This window comes from Melospiza georgiana, chromosome 6 (assembly GCF_028018845.1).
Source record: "Melospiza georgiana isolate bMelGeo1 chromosome 6, bMelGeo1.pri, whole genome shotgun sequence".
Taxonomy (NCBI): Eukaryota; Metazoa; Chordata; class Aves; order Passeriformes; family Passerellidae; genus Melospiza; species Melospiza georgiana.
In genome coordinates this window covers 2,534,718-2,556,759 of record NC_080435.1, presented here as the reverse complement: position 1 = coordinate 2,556,759, position 22,042 = coordinate 2,534,718, and the positions used below count along the sequence as shown (strand labels likewise).

Below are 22,042 nucleotides of genomic sequence, written 5' to 3'. Positions count from 1 at the left end.
GGGGATAGAGACTTTGGTCCGTGACACTCCAGCAAAGGTGTCACCTTCTGAATAGCAAATTTAATCTGACTTAGTAATAGGCTAGCTTGTCCAAGGTATTTTCCACATTTCACAAAAATAATATATGGGTCCATAAACACCTGTGAGCCACAGGACACCAGCTGCTAGTCTATTACTTAGAGCTATGCACACCAAAGTGGTTTTTTTTGGCTGGCATACATTCTTACTCTTGCACACAGTGTAGGAGGATCAGTATGGAGGACAGGAGGCAATAATCTTTGTTTTATTCTTCTTTGAAAAGCTATGCTTGCAATGGTTTTTTATCCCATATTTTTCATCAAAAGTGTTGATTTTTTTACTGGGTTTTCCCACCCCTCTCCCTGCCCTGGCACAGAAGATGCCACCCATGAAACATAAACTAGTACCACTTCCTCAGTGACCTTAGCTGTCTCCAGGTCTCCTGTCTCTGCCAGCCAGTTATCCAGCTACATTTTGTCAACTCTGTGAGAAACCCCCTTTTTACTGAGAATGTTGTTTACCATATAGGTAGACTCAAACAGCCTCCTTGATTTATCCCTGCTTTAACATTTTTGCCTGTGGGTGATGGAGTTTAATTAAGGCTGACTAGTAAATATTTATTCTCTTGGCAGAAATAGGTCCAGGTTTGTCTGTTAAAAACACTACACAGCTTGCCTCTTTGACTGCAGTTAACTGAACCAAACACTCCACAGTTTTATTAATATCAGCGAGGAAAAAAAAACCCTCAAATCCCACCACCACAAGCTTCTAACTGTGCAGCTTTCCCCCAGCCAAGGAGCACCTCTCCCCCCAAGCATCCCTGTCCCCTGCATCCCTGTCCGTGCCGAAGTGGAGCCCGTTGCCATGGAAGCCTCATTAAATCTGCATCTCGCTGGCCGGGGCTGCAGGGGCTGCGGCTGTATTTTTAGCCGGCGGTGGTTGCGTAAGGGGGGCGGGATGGGGCTGGGATGTGCCCTGTGTCTTGCCTTGATGGAAGGCTGCCAGGAAGCACCGCCAGCCAAAAGACATGTCCTGCTCAGGACAGCTCTGTCAGGCCAGGCAGCCTCTGGCAGCCCCCAGTGTTGCTGGAGGTGAGCGCCGGGGAGATGCAGCACGCGGAGTTTGGCTTAATGGCCAAGCAAGCTCTAGGGTGGTGGCATAGCTCTGCCAGGGGCTCCAGAGAATGAGGCTCTCTTTAGATTAGACTAAAGATAATAAATCTCTCTTGACTTGAGCAGAACCTTAACACCTGGAGGGGTAGGAAGAAACTCATCAGAGCGCAGCTGCAGAACACACTGCACTCCTAGCCATGTACGTTTTGGGGAAAACAATGCCACATCTAAGCGCGTTGCCCCCAAAAGAAGAAAATAGAGCTAGATGGTGTCAGAGATGCTCAGGGTGAGTCTAATCTTGGGTGCAGTGTTCCCCTAAATCCATTTTTGGAAGGACGGGATTTGAACCCATCTCCCTGTTTGACAAATAGATGACACTGAACAATCTGAAATCTGCTCTTACTGTAAGAGTCTTACACCAAAAAAACAAACCAAACCAAAAAAACCCACTACAAAAAAAATCAAAGAAAACCTCCAAACTGCCCCACATGTTCATTCTTCATCATTTCAAATCAGAGTTGCTGGAAGTAGAAGACAAAAAAAAGAGGTTTTAGCATCTCCGCACTATCAGACTTTCTTGGCTCAAAGCATGGAGCTAGGCCCCCTCTCCCTCTCTCTCTCAGCACTGAATCCCAGCAGTGCTGAATGTTCCAAAAAATCAGTTTTTTATCCTGAATTACACCTGGGCAATCTTTCAGTCTTCAGTGGGTCTCACAGATGGCCAGTAGAGCCTTGTTTAGCCTGCAAAATTGTTATTATTTGTGCTGAGGCATGAGAAGGAAGGAGTCCAGTTTGACTGTAAACTAATGACTCTTGCCTCTAATAAAAGCTATGTCTTTCGTTGGAGGCTGTGAAAATTTGATCTGGAGCAGTTGGGCTAAAATTAAACAGAGCCCAGTGCTGCTATCCTGTACAGTCACACTCTGTCAGAGCGGAGTCATATGTGAAGCTCCAAGGGCTAGTAGGGACTGTTACTATCATTGCTTTTTAAATAAATGCCAATATCATTAGTAGCCTTTTTTTGTCCTTTTTCCAGTTGCAGGTCTCCAAACGCTTGTCTTTGCAGGAGGCACCGGTAAATAAATGTTTAATAACAAAACCAAAAAAGGAAACAACAACAACAACCTCCAAAAAAACCAAACCACCAAACCCAGCATTATTTCTAATTTGCTGGAAGTGGAATGTGACCTGGTTATCTGTAGGCAAGTGTGCCTGACAGAGCCAGCTTTTGCTGCTGCAAGCTGTCTCTGGCTGTAGACCATCTCTGAGTCCTTCATGGGGAGATATTTCCAGCTTCAAGGCTGGCTCCATAGATCTTTCTCAACATTAGGACCTGAAAAACGTTTGCACGGGTTTGCAGGGACTCCTTTACAGTTGCAGGAGATGCAGCTCACCTTCAGTCTTGCCATGAGATTAGGCCAAGTGTTGTTTTGTCCAGGCAGCCTCGTTCCTCCTGACTCAGTATCATGATTGTGAGTCTTGCACAGCTCAAGTGAAAGTGGACTTTTCAGACTACTTCAGAAAGCCCTAAATTATTTCCTTTGCCCTTGCTCAGAGCCTGGCTCTGGTTGCAAAGACCCAGCCTGGTATAAGCTCCTGCTTGGCAGCACCCACCGACCCAGGAGGGCACACATGGGCACTGGGAGAGCCCCGGGCACTCCTTGCTGGGCCCACTGGGCAGCAGTGATCCTGCAGATGGGCAGACTGAGCTGCTGTGCTGCAGCCCGGAGCCAGCGCCACTCCAGCAGCAGCCCTGGCTGTGGGGGTGTTCCCTGGTGGCACGAAGGCCAGGCAAGTGGGGGGGAATCTCTTTTGTGTGTTCATTCCCATCTGCTCCAGCTGATTGCTGCCTGCGAAGCCAAGCAAGTCTTTGATATCCTCTCTGCTTCAGCTCTGCTTCTGGAGAGCAGAGATAAGTGCAGTGTGTCCACAGGTGAGAAGCCAGGGGATAACCTCAGATGAATGAGGTGCACATCCAGGTCTGGTTTGTGGCTGATTGGCATCAGTTTGAAGGGCTTTTAACAATTTATTTCTCAGCATATATTTTACTCCACTGCCTTTCTAGGGTGGCGAAGGAAGCATGGAGCAATGTGATGGCAAGGAGCAAGGGACAGCCTCTGAAAAATAGAATAAGCCATTGATAAACACAGACAGACACCCTGGTAAACAGACAGACAGAGCAGAAGGCTCCTGCTCCTGACAGTCTCCCTGGCATGTAGCAGTCTCCTTGTAAGAGCACTGACACTCACTGCAGAGCACATGTGAAATGAGCTGGAAGAAAGCAGAGGCTGGAGCGGGGAGGAAGCGATGCTCAGGCACCAATGGCATTGCAACTCAATTATGTTCTGGCTGGGCAGAGAGCTGGGATGGGACTTCCTTTCAGAAAAAAAATAAAATCAGCTCAAAAAACCTCAGGTGCGCCTTTTCCTTTCTCTTCAGAAGATCTTTATCTTAGGATTTCAAGTCCTAAATAGTTTTGTCCCATAATGGGCAAAACTTCTGATTGAGACATGGCATTACTTTTTTTAAATAAACAGGCTGGGAGGGCAAAGAGGGAGCCCATTATACAACAGCCCTTTCTCTGACACCACAAGGGGTTCATCCTGGAGTTCCTTGTGAGGTTTTAACCTTTACAGCAGTTGTGTCACGTTGCTAAACCCCTGAGGACATGTTTACTGATTCTGGGGTGAAGGTTGCTGCACCTGCCACCAAGCTAGGCATCAGACCAGGGCTGATAGTGATTTTTTCTTATTAGTTGCAGTTCCAACTGCAGATGGAGACGAGTATGTGACACCAGCCTACAAACCCAACATTTAGTCGTGTTTGATATATGCCAGAGGCCATCAGGATTGTGGCTGGTCTTTGACAGGGCCAGTCAAGACATACAGTTGTTCAGTGGTGTAATCAGAACTTGCAAGGGAGAAGACAGAGCATCATCTGTTAAGGTCTGAGATGTTTAAATGGTTGTAGTAGGAGGGTTTAGACAGCAAGAACAGGAACAAGAGCTGAGGGACATGTTGGAATGAGAGTAGGCTAAATTTTTAGGATCGGTAAAGGGCCTTTTGCCACAAGGTAGAGAAGATAGGAGAAGATTCTTGTTTGTCAGCCAGGGACCCCAGGAGGAGCTTAAGCTGTCTCTCATATGGGTCATTTAGCAGCTTAGCCAAAACCAGATTGAGAGCAGCCCTGCTGAGGACTGGGTGGTGCATGAGAGGCCATGGGCACTGCCAGCCCAGAGAGCCAAACGTGTCCTGGGCTGCACCCAGAGCAGCGTGGGCAGCAGGGCCAGGGAGGGGATCCTGCCCCTCTGCTCTGCTCTGCTGAGAGCCACTGCAGGGCTGCCCCAGCTCTGGGTGCCAGCACAGCAGGGCAGGGAGGGGATCCTGCCCCTCTGCTCTGCTCAGTGCCCACTGCAGGGCTGCACCAGCTCTGGGTGCCAGCACAGCAGGGCCAGGGAGGGGATCCTGCCCCTCTGCTCTGCTCTGCTAAGACCCCACCTGCAGAGCTGCACCAGCTCTGAGGTCTCAGCACAGGAAGGACAAGGACCTGTTGGAGTGAGTCCAGAGGAGGCCACCAAGATGCCTTGAGGAGTTGAACACCTTTGGTGTGAGTAACGGCTGAGAGAACTGGGATTGTTCATCCTGGAAAAGGCTTTGAGGTGACCTAATGGTGGCCTACCAGTACCTGAAGGGAACCTATGAGAAAGATGAGAGACTTTTTACAAGAGCATGTAGAGTCAGGACAAGGGTAAAAGGATTCAAAGTGAGAGAAAGTAGGTTCAGATTAGACATTAGGAGGAAGTTCTTTGTTATGAGGCACTGGAACAGGTTCCCCAGAGAAGTTGTGGGTGCCCCATCCCTGGAGGTGTTCAAGGCCAGACTGGAGCTCTGAGCAACCAAGTCTAGTGAAAGGCATCCCTGTCCATGGCAGGAAGGTTGGAACTAGATGATCCTTAAGGTCCCTTCCAAGCCGTGGATGTGATTCCATGAATCTATAGGAGACCTGCATGGGTGGGAGAATGCTGTGCAGGCTGTGGTGTGCTTGGTCCGTGTGATGGGGTCCTGCCAGTGTGCAGCACTCCCCTGTCTGGCTGAGCCAGGCTGTCCCGCACAGGGCTGGGCTGTGGCAAGGCAGAGAGGCAGGGCAGCAGCCCATCTCTGTGAACTGAAGCTGGGTCATCAACTGAGGCTTGAGGGTTGCACTGCTCCTAGATTTAACCCTTCTGAATCATTCAGGTTCACTGCAAAGCTGGCTGATGACGTTACTTCTGTTCAGTTTATGAATAAGGAGGTGGTTTTTTAATGGTGCAAAGCTCTGGATTCTGAAAGTAAAAGCCCAGCAGGGCTGGCCTCCTTCTGGGAATTGCAGCTTCTCCCAAGGCATGAGTTCCTGGAAATTCAGAAAATGGCCCTGTTTGGTTTTCCCAATGTGTTTTTATTCTGTAAGAAACAGAAATAAAACAGCCCCAAAGAGCAAAATGAAATGGTGTAACTGAGTATCCTTTGCCCTATTTTCAGTGTTACAGAAGAGAACTGTGAGTCCCATCAAATGCACAGAGCCTTGGATAAAGATGCAGTATCTTGGCTCTATGTAAATGATTGGATATGCAGCTTAGATTTGGCTGTGTCAATTCATTGTGCTGCCCCTTATCTTGGTCACAAGAAGCCTGTGACCAGAGCCAAAGCACCTCAACTCCATCTCCAGCTCCTTTTCTTCATATACAATAATTGTATCTGCAGTGTGCAGAGCGGGCTCGTTTCAGGCTGGCAGCTGCACAGTGTTGTTTGCAGCTCATTAATTTCCTACAGATTGCTGCCTTGCTGCTTTGGATGTGGTGCAGCTCCAGTGGCTGGGCTGAGTGCCGTCCTGCAGAGCTGAAAGCACCGTCTGCGTGGGTGTGTGGCAAGAGCAGGATGAGGGAGGGGACAGAGGGACCTGCGAGCCTGGTATCCAGAGACATTTGTGACAGGAAAGTTGGCTTTGCTCTCTACCCTTTTTGATGTGCTTTGAGCGCTGAAATCTGTGGATGCTGTCACATGCAGGTGCCAGAAAAGAGTGGGGTGTTGAGATATTCCAGCTTCCGTGCTGGGAACGGGGGGGGGGCTGGCCTGACCTTTCTTGAAAAGCCAAATTTCATTGTCATTGTTGTCCCAAAACAGGTTCTTTCACTTGGTAAGCAAGAGGCTGGTACACACACAGAATCGAGGTGTTTGTCTGATTTACGGTTCTGGGCAGAAAGGCGTGCTGGGTGACAAATCCACAAAGTTAGCACAAGGACTATCAAAACTTTTCACTATTTATACATTTTAGCAAGCAAAGGCATTGATGTTCATTGGCTACAAGTTCCCTATTAATGCTCTTATTAACTAATTAATTAATTGTATATTAGTGCTCTTATTAATTAGTTTTCTGTCATCTTTTGGTTAAATTATTTCAGTTCTCTGCTCTACCAGCTTTTCATTCCTTCTCATGCTAATTAGTCCACATGCTCAGTCTTTCTCTTCTTTTGAGTCCATCAGTTTCCTGAGTCAGTACTTCATGAGTGATGGTCGCAATCTCCTCCTGTCGAAATGACCTTTTACCCAGTCAGAGCTGATTTCAACACAGTTGCTGGGTTGGCTTTATTAGTTTCTTCCTTATCTTGGGATTTCTGCCAAATGTCCTTGTGACCAGGAAATCCCGCATTCTTTGTGTCCACTATCAGTAGTACATGCTTCTCCCCAAGCGTTGTCAACCTCCCCCTTGGTCTGAGATCACTGAAGCATGTCAAGCCCTAAACTTTTAGCAAGGAAATTCTATCAACAAGTAATTTATCTTTCTAATGCCTGTACATCAGCAGTGTAGTAATCGTAGTACAGTGAGTCTTGAACAGCCATGTTGGGAGGAGCCCATAGTCTCACCTGTGTTGTCTCTACTGGGAAGAGCAATGTTGTAGGTATGAATCTGCACATCTATCTGTGCCTGCAGCTAGTGTGATCCCAGGGAATGTGGATGGCAGACAGAGATCAAGGACCTGTAATTCCTGCCTGTGGTCCACTTTACTCTCACCGCAGCCTGGCTCCTGTGCTGGGTTGTTTGTCCCTAGTGTGCTAGCATGTCCCTGCCCATGCTTCTGGGTAGACTTGAGCAGTTCTGCCCTCAGCTGCAGCACCCTGTCTACCTCTACTGCTGACAGCAGAGACAAAGCCACCCCAGCTATGGCAGGAGCTGACCAAGTATAGGGTCAGTATGAATTGTGAAGCAGCATGGCAGCAGCAAGACATTCATGAAGTTCCCAGAATTCTGTTTTTGGCAAGCTCAGGTCAAGGGGGCCGCACTCTCCCAAAGGAGCAGTGTTGAAGGCCAGCCCCTTGTGTCTCTTCAAACCTGCCATGACAAAGCATTGAGCAAAGCATGGCAGGGTCACACTGTCAGGCAATGCCAGGGGCTCCTTTTGGCTTACAAGCTCCAGCAGTTTTTGCCCTAGGAGAAATTTAAAACCTTCCCAGGCTGGTGAGGATTGTTTTGAATCTAGTATTTCTCATTCCTCAACTTCCTCCCCCTTCTGTCCCCACCTTCTCATCCTCACCAGCATCTCCATGGCAACCCTGTTGCTGAAGAATAGGAAAGACATCTAAATATAGCTTCCAAATCTACATGCCTTCAGCAAAAAGTCTAAAACTAGGGGCGACAGCTTGAAGCACTGATCTGCCAGTACCAGCCAATGAAGAGCATCTGTCTTGCAGGTGGAATTCAGGAACACTGTGGTGGGACAGGGGGTCACTTCCAGCTGAATCCCCATTTTGTGTTTGCTCAGAATATCTCAAGAGGCTTTGAGGTAGTCCAGCCTACCTGGTCCTGTCCAGGGCACTCCCCATCCTGCACCCTGTCAAGCTTTGGAGCCGTTCTCTAGAGCAAACAAAAGATCTCTAGTGCTTTTTTTTTTGGCCATTGATACCCATGATGCATTTTGATATCATAAGTGTTTATTTTGGTACATCAGACTCAGATGGAAGCAGTAAAATTCAAAGACCTTTAGTAAGGAATAAATGTCCTTCCTTCCTGCTCTTCCTCCCTTCCTCCTTCTATCATTCCCTCCGTCCGTCCCTCCATTCCTCCCTTCCTCCCTGCCCACAATATGGCTGTTGTTGAAGTCTTGCTCCCTCTGAAATTCCCTTCTAAGAGAAAAAAAGGCACAGAGTCTCCTCAGTGAAGCTGCTCCCCTGGGAATCTGCCCAAGGTAGGGAGGGGTAAAATGTCTATGCCCAGGGCCCTGGCTCTGCTCTGTGCCTACACCAGGCTGATACCCATCTCAACTGTCTGGTTTCATGGGCTGCCAGGTTGAATTATTGCTTGTACAAGACATGTACTTACTGTACAGACCTCAACAAATAGCTCCACAGGCTGCTGAAATTTTGTCTGTTCTCCCCTGGCCCTGAAGCATCAAGTCTCATAGGGTAAGCAAGAAGAAGCTGACTTGGAGCAGGCCAGACAAGGGCCCGCTTGTGTCTGTACACACAGCTTCAATATTCGAACCCAAGTAGCTTCATGAAACTGAATAAGGAGAAGAAAACCTGTGGAGCTGGGCTGCTATGCTTGTACAGCCTAACTTAAATAGCTCAGCTGGTCAGCAGCATGGACTCAGCTGAGAGAAGGGGGTTTAACATACTCCGATTTTCCCTTTTTTTGCAGAAATTCTTAAAAACAAAGTGTGACATCTTTTCTTGAGGAACCCTGTATGTGCTCTAGCATTTTATAATGTTTGAACAAAGTGAAATACAGAGTGCTTTGGATATCTTGTCTGGCAGGACTGACTGCATTATGGACATTCATGGAGCATTTTTTGCTGCTTCAGGGTTTCCAAGTTGAGTGTGAGACTTGAGAGTGGAGTGAATTTGCCATTTACTAGCTCCAGTGGTGATTCCCATGGCTTATACATGGATATACCACATCTGTTGAGTTGCCCTGAATTTATTAGGCATTTATGGATTTTTTTTTTTTTTTATGGCATGGATGTGCTTAATGGACTTACTTGCAACTTAGCATCTCTGATTTCTCATTGCTGGTACAGTTATTTGTACTGGTACAAAGGTGTGAAACATTGTCATGTGAATTTGGTAGCATTTCTTGTCTCTTGGCAGTCTTGGGTGGCAGTGGGAATCGACGGCTGGGCTGCTGTGCACAAAACAGGCACAAATTGAAAAATGAAGATGACCAGAAAGACAAAAAAACCCCTTCGATGTTGTCATCTAGGATAGAGCAACCATAACAAGCAATTTTAAATTTCTTTTTTACTTTGGATTTATTTTTTTTAATGGCTATCACTATAAATCTTTTACTTGTAATGCTTTAAAGTTTTCTTATACAAGTAAAGACTAAAAAATACAGCTCTTAGTCTTGGCTATGTCCTTTTAATTATCATGTGTCAGCTACTAAAGCATTTTCAATAGTTCTAATTGAAGCATGAGCCAATTTACTAATTAGCCAAGATTACATGAGGAATACACAAAGGGAAGATGCCTTTCTGTGTCGATATTTCCTCCTTTATGCCTTAGGAGATCTGGTGTGATGTGAACAAGCTACACTGCTAACAGTCTGCCAGGCAGAGCCCCTGAGCTCCTGGTGTTCCTGCACATTTGTCCCACACAAATGGGGTGGGCACGAGGGATCCCCCAAGGCTTTGGACTGGGGTCACTGTCCCAGCCTCGGGGTACAGCCGCTTCTTGCGCGGCGTCATCTCCAGTGAACCTTTCCCCCTGCCTGTGAGCTGCCATGGCAGAGCTGGACGTTTCTGGCCCTGGCTCTTGGGGGAGTGGAGCAGAGGTCTCTGGTGTGCTGCATGCATGGCAGGAGTAGAGGCTTGCAGGAGGGCTCTGGGTCTGCTGGGCCAGTCTCAGACTCTGCCTGTGTGGGAGGAACAGCAGGGATGCAGGGGGCAGTGCCAAGGGCACTTCTCCCTCCTGCCTTGTCAGTCTGGGTGGACATTACAAAGGACTTTCTAGGGGTAAAGAGTTGAAATAGAGGGAAAGATCATCCAGAGAACCATCTTTGTAATGTGGCTATTAGAAAGCAGTTGGGCAACACCTACTAGTCAGGAATGGCTCGGTGGGAATGCCTCTGCCCTGAGGCAGGATGATAGTTGTTTGCAGACATATTTTCTGAGGCCTTTTAGTTCCCCCATGAAGTAACTAGAGTTTAGCGAGGAAGAGGAGATGCCCTACAGAAGTGCACAGCTCGTTCAAATGGGAACCATGTCAGATGAAGCCAGAATAAGTTGATACTCATACGAATAAATGATACTTCCACCACCACTTCAAGCTGTCTCTGCTCTCTTCCCTCACTTTCTTTCTGGTTGCATCACTGTAGCACCTTCCACATTGGGAGTTCAAAGCAAGTAGGGACTGTCCCCTATCAAGTCCCTGTGAAAAATAAGGACCATGGACCCTGCATGGATATAGAAACTAAAGTATGGAGGTATCAACTGACTTACTTGTAAGGCTTCAGGCTTGACAGCAGAAATACATAGGTCATATAGTGATTAGCACTGCAAAGAACCTTGTTTTAATGATAAGATGGTAGTTTCTTACAATAATTTATCAGGTGATTTTGATTAAAAGACAATTAGTTACCATCTGGTTATCCCATAAAACAATTTGACAACAAAAGAGAAAACACAGGAGGGGAAAATCTCATTTTCTGGGGATGGCTTCTGACTATGTTACTTTATAGCCGACTGGCTGGTAGTGAAGCTTTCCCCCATGTGCTTGCTACACAAAGTAGGATAACTCTTGCACAGCTGCTCTTCCAAGGTCCTCATGAACAATGCAGCCAGTTCTTGGAAACTGGCCTGCCATGGCTTGTCTCCAACTTCTGCACCAGCACCAGTTTTTCTGCAACTCAAACATCAGCAACGTGCACATCAGTGCAAATCGGTGATCTGCTTGAAACTGTGTTCTGACAGTTCATCTAACCTGTTGGCACCTGTTTAGTCAATTGGTATCAACATCTAATCTGACCTTAGAGGCACCTTCAGTGCTTACCTTTCTGCTAGAATAAATGGTGACCATTGCCAGTGGCTGCAGCTGAATGCTTGAGGGCTTGTCCCCCCACTCCATAATCTCCATGGTAATCAAAAAATCTTCTTTCATAAACATGATCTTAAGACCAAAGTGCAACTTGCCTGTCTTGGTCATAATCTGGATTGATTCTTAAGTTACGATGATTTTCTCTTGAAATTAAGATCACTCAGCATCTCCTTGGTGAGTTTAGTGAATCTGGTTTTGGATCTAATGATTCTGCCCTTCAAAAACTCTTTTCTTTTTCTGTGCCATGTGACAGCATAATTCTTTGCTTCAAAATTGCTCAGTTTGTTACTCTGGGTTATTGATGCACAACTTCATATGACATGGGCATCAAATCAGGCTTCTTTTGCTGTCTTCTTCACCTTTCCTGTGAGCAGTGTCACATTGTTGTGTTTGATATCCACCTCCCAGTGAACTGGGCAAAGACAGATCCCCACTATTTATAACCTTATTTAATCCCTTCTGGTTTGCCTCAAGCACACAGCATTGCCAGCCAGTCAAAGCAGGTGATTTTCCTGCTCTGCTCCTCACTGGATGGCATCACCTCGAGTCTTGTGTGCAGTTCTGGGCATCACAATATAAAAAAAGCATTGAGGAATTACAGTGTCTGAAGAAGAGCCATGAGGATGGTGAAGGGTCTGGAGGGGAAGCCATGTGAGGAGTAGCTGAGATCACTTGGTCTGTTCAGCCTGCAGGAGGCTGAGGGGAGACCTCATTGTGGTCCTCAGCATCCTCATGAGGAGAAGTGTCAGGTACTGATCTCTTCACTCTTGTGACCAGTGGCAGGACTTGAGGAAAAAACATGAAGTTGAGTCAGGGAAGGTTTAGGTTGGATATCAGGAAAAAGTTTTTCACTCAGAGGGTGATTGAGCACTGGAAAGGCTCCCCAGGGAAGTGGTCACAGCACCAAGCCTGACAGAATTCAAGCATTTGGACAGTGCTCTCAGGCACATGGTATGATTGTTGGGGTATCCTGCCCAGGGCCAGGAATTGGACTCTATGAGCCTGATGGGTCCCTTCCAACTCAGCATATTTTATGATACTGTGGCTGCTCTATGAAGTCTTCTAGCATAGTAGCTGGGCCCTATCTGCAGTTTCACAGTGAAATCCCAAACCAGCTCAGAGCTCTGGGGAAGAGTCAGTCTGGTACCACAGGCTTTGAACTTCACGCTGCAGGAACTTCCAACCACAGCAAATCAGATGAAGATTTGGGTTCATCAGGATATGTGTCAAGAACAGAATGGCTTGACCCAAAGTGTTTGTGCTAATGATTTGCATTAATGAGTTACTGAACATCTCCTGGTACATCTCACTGCCAAAGGGGGATGTTTACCTTGCTGTCTTGGCTGCTTTTCATCCTGGCTAATAGCGTCCCACCAGGGACTCTAAACTGTGCCCTTGCACAGCCCTGCCTGTTTCAGTGGCATACACTATGTGACATCTCCTGACTTGCATTCTTTTTAGAGTTGCTTCACATTCCAAAATCACACAGACCCACACAGACACATCCTTCTAACCTTCTCAGCAATAATTCCTGAAAATGAGAGTGTCCACACAAAGAGATACTCAGTATTTTCTAGCACATTAATCAAATAACCATTCAGTTGTTGCCTTATGTGTTGGAAGTGGACGTGTTGTCAAATAAAATGATTTTATAGATTATCCTCTGTACTTCCCAGATGGGGAATTTAGCAACATCATGTGCACAAAGTCCTTTAGGAGAAGATCGATGTCTATTCATTTCATCTTCTGTTGCTTACTCAGGGAAATCTCATTCTTAATGTTGCTCCCCAGAGGAGCTTTTCCATCCCTGACATTTAAAACCAGTGGTTGTTTCTAAGTGTATGTTCTAAGCAGAACCTCATCTGAAGGCTGTTGGGTGGCAGCTTGCAATGACCTCTAAGAAAAAGAAGCAAGTGAGCAGCTATCCTCACTTCTATATGACCAGGTGTTCCCTGAGAGTGCTGGCTTTTGGTTTGCCCTGCTGTGTCACAGGCCAGATCGAAAGCATTGCTCAGTCTGCTGAAAGCTGCACCAAGCCCTGAATTAAAGAGCCCTTCCCATCACTGTAGTCATGCAGGTGCTGAGATTGGACTATGCTGTGGCTTGGTGCTGGCAGTGGGGCTTTGTGTTTTGCAGAGTGGCTCCTTGCTGCCAGGAGAGGCTTTTGGATGGTCTCTGTTGTTCTCTGCTTTTGAGCTGTCTGAGGTGTGTCTTGGCCTCAGTCAAACTGTCAGAGAGAATGGGGAAGGCTGGAAAGTGTCCTCCTTTGCCCATGTGAAGTGGCCAGAGGCTGGAGAATGAAAGCTGCTCAGCTGAGCAAGGTTCCTTGCTTCCCATGGTGGTGAGCATGCCCATCAGGGCTGCTGCACGGCCAGCCCCTCTCGTGCCCGCCTCTGCCTCCATTAATTTCAAGAAGCTGTCATGATGTTCTTGCAGCAAAATGTTCCCAAGCCTCCCGCTCCCACACGCTCTCTGCCTCTCGGTGTCCTTCTGTCACATCTCTCACATTAACGTGATGTCCTCCCGGGGCAGCGTTACACTCCAGCCCTTCTCTCCATCCATCTCCTCCACTCTTCCTGCCTTCCGAGGACGCAGCTCTCAGTGTGGCTGTAGGTGAGAGATGAGATTGTGTGGGAGCAATCTGTGTTTTGGCCTCCAGACAATTTATGACAGCTCAGGACGCAGCTGTATTTATGGTTGCTTTCATAGGCCTGGAGACGAGTGAGATGCTCACGGAGGTAGGGAAGCTGCAGAGCAGGGGAAAGGGCAGCCCTCACCAGCCACAGTGGGCTGGGAGGGTGGCCTGATGGGCCACCACAGCCCCCTCTGTCAGCACTGACACCTTTCTGTGGTGACAGTCGCGGGAGCAGCCAGCCTAAAGAAGGCAGCAAACCCAGCACTGTGCCCCCATCTGTGCAGGCTGCAGAGCGGCCTGGGAGCGGGGATGCTGCTCTTCCCTCTGCCACAAAATCCCAGGGAAAGGTTAACTGCTCCCCATTGTGTGACACTGGGTCTGTGAGCCCTGGCCCACCTCCCCATCTAACTGCACAGTCCTTGCCAAGTTCTTCCCTGCTCCTTTCCCCCTTGCACAGGGAGGTCTGTCAACACCCTGACTCCGGAGCAAGAGCTGGCAGTGGCTGCAGTTTGGCTCCCATCACCCTCATCCTACCACACCTGGCCCCAAGCATCACCTCCAGGCTCCTGCTGTATCCCCAAGGCTTTCGTGGGGTGGAGGACCTTCTGAGCACTCACCACCTCTCAGCAAAGCTGGAGAGGTCGGGCAGCACCTCCTTTGGGATTCAGTCAGATGGGGAGAGGGGGTGCAAGGCTCAGCCTGTGTCCATGCAGGGCACCTGTGGCTTTGGCCTGTTGCTTTGATCTGTCCTTCACCTGTTGTTTCAGAGCTGGGTAAAAGGTTCTTTTCTCCTTAAAAGCTTGTAACAAAGGAGGAAACCAGGAAGTTACTGGCTTGGTAACCAAATTCAGACTCTCTTTTTGGAAAAGCCACCTGATGCTTGAGTGTGTGGTAGTGGTCCAGTTTGCAGCAGAGCTGAGTTGGTTTTGGAACCTAGAAGGTTTGTGTTCCAGACTTAAGAGGACCTGCTTTTGCAAAGCCAGCACTTTGCCATGCTAGCTTCTAGGGATCCCCAGCAACCCTTCTTTCTCTTTCTTTATAACTGTTTTTTTTTAACATTAAAACAAAGGCTATTCTAAGGAAGTGTCAGCACTGTGGAACTACTTGGTAGGGTGGAGGGAGGGAGGGAGGGACGGAGGGGGAAGGAAGGAAGGAAGGAAGGAAGGAAGGAAGGAAGGAAGGAAGGAAGGAAGGAAGGAAGGAAGGAAGGAAGGAAGGAAGGAAGGAAGGAAGGAAGGAAGGAAGGAAGGAAGGAAGGAAGGAAGGAAGGAAGGAAGGAAGGAAGGAAGGAAGGAAGGAAGGAAGGAAGGAAGGAAGGAAGGAAGGAAGGAAGGAAGGAAGGAAGGAAGGAAGGAAGGAAGGAAGGAAGGAAGGAAGGAAGGAAGGAAGGAAGGAAGGAAGGAAGGAAGGAAGGAAGGAAGGAAGGATTTGCATGTAGAATATTAACTGTACAAAGCCTTAGAATAGCTTTGTTGCAGTACATAAACTGACCCCAGGAAACAGGGTCTGTGGTGTTTTTTCCAAATTTTTGCAGACAAGCAATACTGATTATTTCAAAGCTCCTAGAATAGAAAAACCATAAGCAATGGTACTTATGAAAGGGATTATTAAAAGCAACCCACGTCCAGGAAGCACTGGCTGCTTTGGAAAATCCCACCTTCTGTTTTGTAGTAATGAGCAAGGAAAAGATCAGAGCTATGAATCAGCTGTAGGTTTAACTCAGCAAATTGAACAAGCTTTGCAAAGTATCAGGGGCCCAGATAAAATCTGGTTCAAAAGCCAAATTCAACATCTCCAACAAAAATAAAACAAAAAATCATCATGATGAAGTCTTGGCAGAGCAGCAACATTTACACCAGAGAAATACCTTTTAAAATCTTTCAGGCTGGATTAGCAGAGATTGAAGGAGCCTAGAGAAGGGAAAGGAGGCTTGCTGGCATTGGTGCAGGGTATGGGTAGAGCAAGCACTGGCAAAAATAAAGCTGATTTAGCTCAGAAAGAAGAATTGGAGGTGATTTTTCCTGCATATTCCTGCACTGATGGATAGGCTGACATTGTCCAAATTCTGCTCCCACCCCTGTGCCATCATTTGAAAGAGAAGGGTTGGGACCAAGATCAAGACCAGAGTCAGCACAGGGAACAGGATTTCCACAGCTGGAGTGCAGGAGGAATTGACTTGAGGGTCAAATTGTAGGATGACCAAATAATTTTGTGGTCATTATTGATATCAGTAGGAATGCAAGCTGCAGTGAAGATTCTCCTGTTCTGTGCTGAAGTGATGATTTTCCAGAGGCTGATGGATGTGGCAGCACCCCCAGGGTGCAGGGCTGGACTGCTTGTTCTCTGAGGCACTGTGAGATCAGAGATACAGGATTTAATTGCAAAGGCTACAGTCTGAGGCACATAGAGGTGTGAATTTGGTCACATCTGTCCAGATTGCCAGTGATTGTGATTGCCAGTCCTGCTTTTTTCTTCCTTCCCATTGCCAGTCAAGACTGATTGTGCACAACATGCGCCTGGGCCTGATCTGATTGCTAAGGATGGGCAGGAAGAAGAGGAGGAGCTTGTTGTGTCAGGGCCGTGTGTGGGACCAGAGCAGTGGGATCTCTCACTTGCAGGAGGGCAATTGTTTTGAGGTAAGGAAAATACTTTTTATGTGGAACTGACTTCGGGTTTAAAAAATGCAGTTCCAGCTTGGGGTAGGGTTCCAGGAGCCCCAAGATGGCAAGTAGGTACCCATTCAGAGGAGTTACATGTGCAAACAGTGTTGTATTTGAGAGGGGCTTATGCCAGCTTGGAATGAAGGCATCGATGTCTTCGGTCACAAGTGAGGGATGTGACTGCACGAACGTTTGCAGCCACTGGCAGAATAAGGGGAGTGCAGCCTGTCTGTAAGGAGGCAGTGGCTTGGCAGTCTTTGAGCTGTTTCTCTTGTTCTCTTTGGGTGTGAAAGTTGTGGGACAGTACTCTGCATAAGGCATGTATTTGCTGTGAAGGAAGCCATGACAGCGTGAGCTCTTGTCTTCCTACAAAATGGTACAAGAACTTGCAAGAAATTTTCTGAAGGAGAAACATGGGATCTGCTGCCCAGCTGCTCAGCAGCTCCAGCAGCTAGCGCTTCTCAGAGCTGGCCAACGAAGCTGAGGCAGCAGCAGGGTGCCAGCAGGGTGTGTGTGTTTGTGTGTGTGTTTGTGTGTGTGTGCACAGGGGTAACAGGGTGAGGGAAGCCTGCTTCTCTGCTGGCCATCAGACCTCACTGCCCACAGGCCGAGCCCTGAGTCAGTTTGCTGGGGGATTGTTTTTGTTTAACTTCACTTTATAGTTTAGCCTACCATTCTGCCTTTGGGTTAAACAGAAAATTGGCCCGTGTTGCTTGCAGAAGGGGGGCTTTAGCCTTTCTCAAAGGGCCACGTTGAGTTTGTTCAGTGGGTGAGAAAACTTTGACTCTCTAATGTACCCATTTAACTCTGTCCTTCCTTGACTTTTGCTTCTCTGTTCCCCTCTCCCCTTTATGACCCTTATTATTTTTCCATCCACAGCAAAACAGTTCACATCAAGGTAATTGATGATGAGGAGTATGAAAAAACCAAGAATTTCTTCATTGAGCTGATGAGCCCCCGCATGGTGGATATGAGTTTACAGAAAGGTGTAGTACTGGCCCTGCAGACTAACATTAACGTTCTTTCCTCCTCTCTTCCATCTCCTTCCTCCTCTTCTCTTCCTCTGATGTCTCTCTGTCTCTGACTGCTCTGCCCTAAACACTGCTGTGCACGCACACTGTGTCACATGGTACCCATGGGGTGGCATGGGGAGTGGTGCTGGGGCTGCTGAGAGGCAAAGTGGCAAGGGGAGGAGAGAGAGAAGGATGGAGAGCAGTCCTGCTTGTCCATATTTCTCTGGTGACTTGAGAGGAACCTTCTGCCACCCCCACTGGAGGGCCCAAGAAAATTTTGTAGTGTCAGTGGGAAGATGTTGGCTAGAAACACATCCAGCATCTCAGGAGATCATTCCCCAGCCCTGGTCCTGTGGGTTGTTCCAGTCAGACCCTGTTAGAAAAACACAGGAATTGAGGCCTGGCAGAGAAGCAGCTCTGTGACTTCTGAGAAGCAGTGGGCAAAGGCTGTGCAACCCCTGGTCTGGTTGTCACAGAGCAACTCTGGGAGCAGGAGCTGAGGGCAAGGAAGAGCCAGGGCCTGCTTTGCTTTGCCTGGGGTCTCACAGCAGCTGTGTACATTGCAGGGGTAGTGGAGGGGGCCAGATAAGCTGGCCTCAAGGGAAAGAGGCTAGACCTGCTCCAGTGCCCAGGGCATTTGTTTTTGAGCCTTGGAGGCATTGTCCCATTGTGTCTCCTGTGAGCAAAGCTGTCCATCCCCTGGGAAGGCTGCATCCTCATTTGAGGAACAGGACAGGAGGATGGGTAGATACTATCAAGAAGAGAAAGCAGTAAGATGTGCCATTTTAGAGTTAGAACCATCAGCCTCCTTAGCAGCTGGTGGAGCTGTAGCCACTGGCAGAGACCTGCCTCACCACACTGGGGAATGTGTCTCTCTCTTCTCCCCAGGTTCCCGGCCCAGAGTCTTTGCAGACTTATTATTAATCATGAGGGTATTATTACTGTATTTATTATTAGTGGTAAGAAGAAATTGGTCTTCCAGCTAAAATGCAGTGGGTAGCTCAGAGTGGTGGTCCCTGATGCTTTTCAGGCAACTTACACCCTTTCCATTACCATCTGACACTGAAAAAAAAAAAAATGCGCTGCAGATGCCACCTTCCACTAACCATCAGCAAGGTCCTCCTTCCACTTTTCCCTGCCTCCTCACTCCCTTGCCAGCCCCCCCTGCCCCTGACAGCCCGCTCGCAAGGAGCCGCTGCGAGGATGCTGTGATGAAGGCAGGCCAGCGCACGCCGCCCCGGGTGCGTGCCAGGAGCCCCCGCTGCCACCGCCGCCGCGCTCCAGCCAGCTGACCCGCTGTACACGGTTGTCTCTCTTGTTGTCCCTACAGGAAGACCATAAGGGTTAAGATAGTAGATGAGGAGGAATACGAAAGGCAGGAGAATTTCTTCATTGCCCTTGGTGAACCGCAATGGATGGAACGAGGAATATCAGGTGTGAGATCCTTTATGAAAAAAAATGCAAAAAAAAAAGAAAAAAAATCAGAATCAAGTATCCAAACCCCAAATCCAGAAAATGTAACCTTCTTTCTCCTCCTTACCCTTCCTCCTTTTCTCCTCCTCCTGTAGAGGGATCGACTTTTACTCTTTGCCCTCCTGTATTCTGCTCTTACTCTGTTTCAGTGTCATCTCTGTGCCTTTAAGAGCCTAGCTTACTTCTGATCCTCCTTTTGTGCAATGCTTGAGTCTCGGAGGCTGTGTTATTTTGATTGGGTTTCCTTGTCTTGATCTGTTTTTTGTTCTGAGCACACCTTTGCTGTTCTCCCTGCTCCTGCTTCTTTGCCAGGACCTTGGGGAATGCAAAAGGCAAGAGAAGGGTGTAATGCATGGCTGCCCCCTTCAACTCCTCCTGTACTCCCCCGTCCTTCCCTCTGTTGTTGCCTCCAGTGGCACTGCTTTGGTGCTCTTGGGTCCCTATGAAATGTGATGAAAAGTCCATAGGAGAAGAGAGAAGGTGTGAAGTAACTTGGCTTAACTTTTTTTTTAAATGGTTCTTCATGTTTTTCATTTGAAAACCCCTTTAAATGTTTCACAAACCATCACAGTCTGTGAGGGTGAAGGGTGTGAAGCTCTACTGAGGTCCTGCTTCATCTGAAGTGAGACCCAGGATCTCCCAGGAGGCCGGGATTCATTGCTGGAATAAACCCAGATTTACAGCTGTGTCTTGCCTACATCTCCCTTTGTTCTTGTCCTATATGTGTTTGACTCCTTTCTCACTGAGTCTTGCCACTGGCTTCACTAGCTTTGGGGTGGCCTAGGAGGGCCAAGATTTAAACAGAGGCACTTTACATAAAGGAATTCAAATCCTTCTGGATGCCTGTTACAGCGTAGAGCCAAATGTGTGTGCTCACAGGCTTATTTCTGCTCTCAGCTGCTGCTGTTGGTGGTGGGACACCTGGCTGCTGCCCATGCACTGCACAGCCCAGCTCTCCCTTGCTGAAATGTCTTCTGTTTCTTACCTCATCAGCACAGTAGCTGCCCTCTGGCCAGTCCAGGTGCCCATAGACTGCTCCATAGGATGTTCAGGATAGACACAGGTTACATTAGCGTTTCAGTATCATAGAGCATCCATGGACTTGTGAAATGTAAACCCATATTTTAATACTGTTAGACTGCCTCCTGCAGCCCACAGGCAATGAGGGATATCAGGTTTCACTTTGTCAAGCACAAGCCCTCAGTTTTCTCTGAAGTCCAACTGCCCTTGAGCAGAAGCAGTGATCAGCCTTGCCATATCCCGTGGGAGTATGTCCCAGCAATCAGTTGCCTGCCAGGGTAAAGATGTGAACATGGCTTCTAGGTAGGAGTTGTCTGGCATCAGCTTGTAGCCACTAGTTATTTTACTACTTTTTTCTGTCATATAAAAGAGCTATATAATGCCACAGCTTCCATGTAGCTGTCTGTTCTCTACACCCACAGTATGCTCAGATTTCTTCTTGGGCATTGTGAAGGCCAAATCCTGGATCAGTCTTCAGTCCTAGAATCACACTGCGGTCTCCTCTCCACATGTGTGGAGATGTCTTCCTATCCATGGGTCTCCCACCTCCATCTCAGCAGGTCCAGGAGGAAAATCACAGGCCCCTGGCTTTCTCCTGCTTGGTAGCTTGGAGCAACACAATTAATTTTTTCCTCAGCTATCTGTTCTCCATTAATCCTGCAGCCTTTTCTAAACAATGAGCAGAATCAGAATACAGAGTCATAAATGGGCTGTTTTTATGAAGTCCCATATTTCTTTTTCCTACACAGGTCACATTGCACCTGGTTGAATAAGAACAAGTGTTTGGAAAGAACCCAAGTGGCCCCAGAAGTGGACCAGTTGTAAAACGTCCTCATTATTGCTAGGACTACTGAGCCAGTTTGATGTATCATATATCTCTTATTTACATCTCTATCAGCTCTAGTCAGTGTGATTGTCTGATTTGCAAGAGGCAAAGAAGAGGTCAGAGCTGAACTAAATTGATGTGCAGCGCAGAGCCTGCAGGCCAGGAGGTGAGGGCACACCCTTGGACAGACCCTCTTTTGCCTGGAGGAAGTAAAGGACCATGCCAGGGAGGACATGCAGGGCCCCAGCTGGCCTCAATAGAGAAAAGTCAGAGAGTGAGAGCACCATGGTTTTAAAATATGAGAGGCAGGAGATTAAACTGCATTTGTAAATGTTGCTGGCACAAGGTGGCACAGTCGCTACACTAAATCCAGGGCATCTGGAAAGATCCCCAGCTCTGTACCGGGGATCTTTGTGCACTTTGCGGCACCTCCGATGAGCCTACCTTGCGCCTGGCATGAAGAGTAAGGAGCTAGGAGAGGCTTTCCCATAGAGAGCTTTGTGAGTGATCCAGAGCAGATGCTGTGGCCAGCAGCTTCACAGAATTCATGCATGACCAGCTGGCTCCCGGCGGAGAGGAGGCAGCCGGGGCCGCGCTCGGGCTCGCACGTGCTGGGGCATCGTGCCGCGCTGGGAGGGGGTGCTCGTGCTGGCTCCAGCACACGCCTTCCTGCTGGCATCGTGTGGGTGCTGCCATTGCCCTGTGCCCACAGACAGGGAACATCCCACACCACAGGCCCCTGGCGGGGGCTTTGCTGGGCTTTGTTGTGGTGATGGATGTACCCCCTCGTGACTCACACAGCAAGTGCAAAGCACAGCTGTTGCCTCTCCTTGGGGACCCAGGCCCGGTAGCTTTTGAGGTAGAGTCTCCCTGGGTTTTGGCTACTCATGCATTTGTTCCCAGTGCTGCAAAAGATGTGGTGTTTTTGACAGTGTGTCCTTATTTTGTTGTTACTCCGCACTTAGCTCTGTCACACTGAACCTGTGCCTCGGTGATGTAGGAGGATTGATGCTCTCAGCTATTTGCAGCATTTCAAAACCTCTCCTGGCTCCTCTGAAAGCAGGGTGGTGTTGGGCACCCCAGATGAATGGCAGTCGTGTTTGGAAGTAATCTGCAGTCCAGGTCACGCAGAGACAGCTAGTTGTGCCTGCACTACCACAGCTTTGTGCTGAGGGCCTGCAGCCAGCCCAGGACTTCTCCAGGCAGAGGGCAGCTCCAAGC

General features: G+C 48.2%; 1 protein-coding gene across 6 annotated transcripts in view; it reads left to right on the top strand.

Annotated features, from left to right (window-relative positions):
* Positions 1–22,042, top strand: part of SLC8A3 (solute carrier family 8 member A3) — a 112,476-nt gene that overhangs the window by 71,995 nt on the left and 18,439 nt on the right. For 3 of the 6 annotated variants that reach the window (XM_058025868.1, XM_058025867.1, XM_058025865.1), the window contains exon 3: positions 18,833–18,936. In XM_058025868.1, coding sequence (XP_057881851.1) covers positions 18,833–18,936 — 104 coding nt within the window. Of the gene's footprint in view, positions 1–17,368; positions 17,476–18,832; positions 18,937–22,042 lie in introns of all 6 variants that reach the window. The other 3 variants (XM_058025866.1, XM_058025863.1, XM_058025864.1) reach the window with 1 other exon arrangement.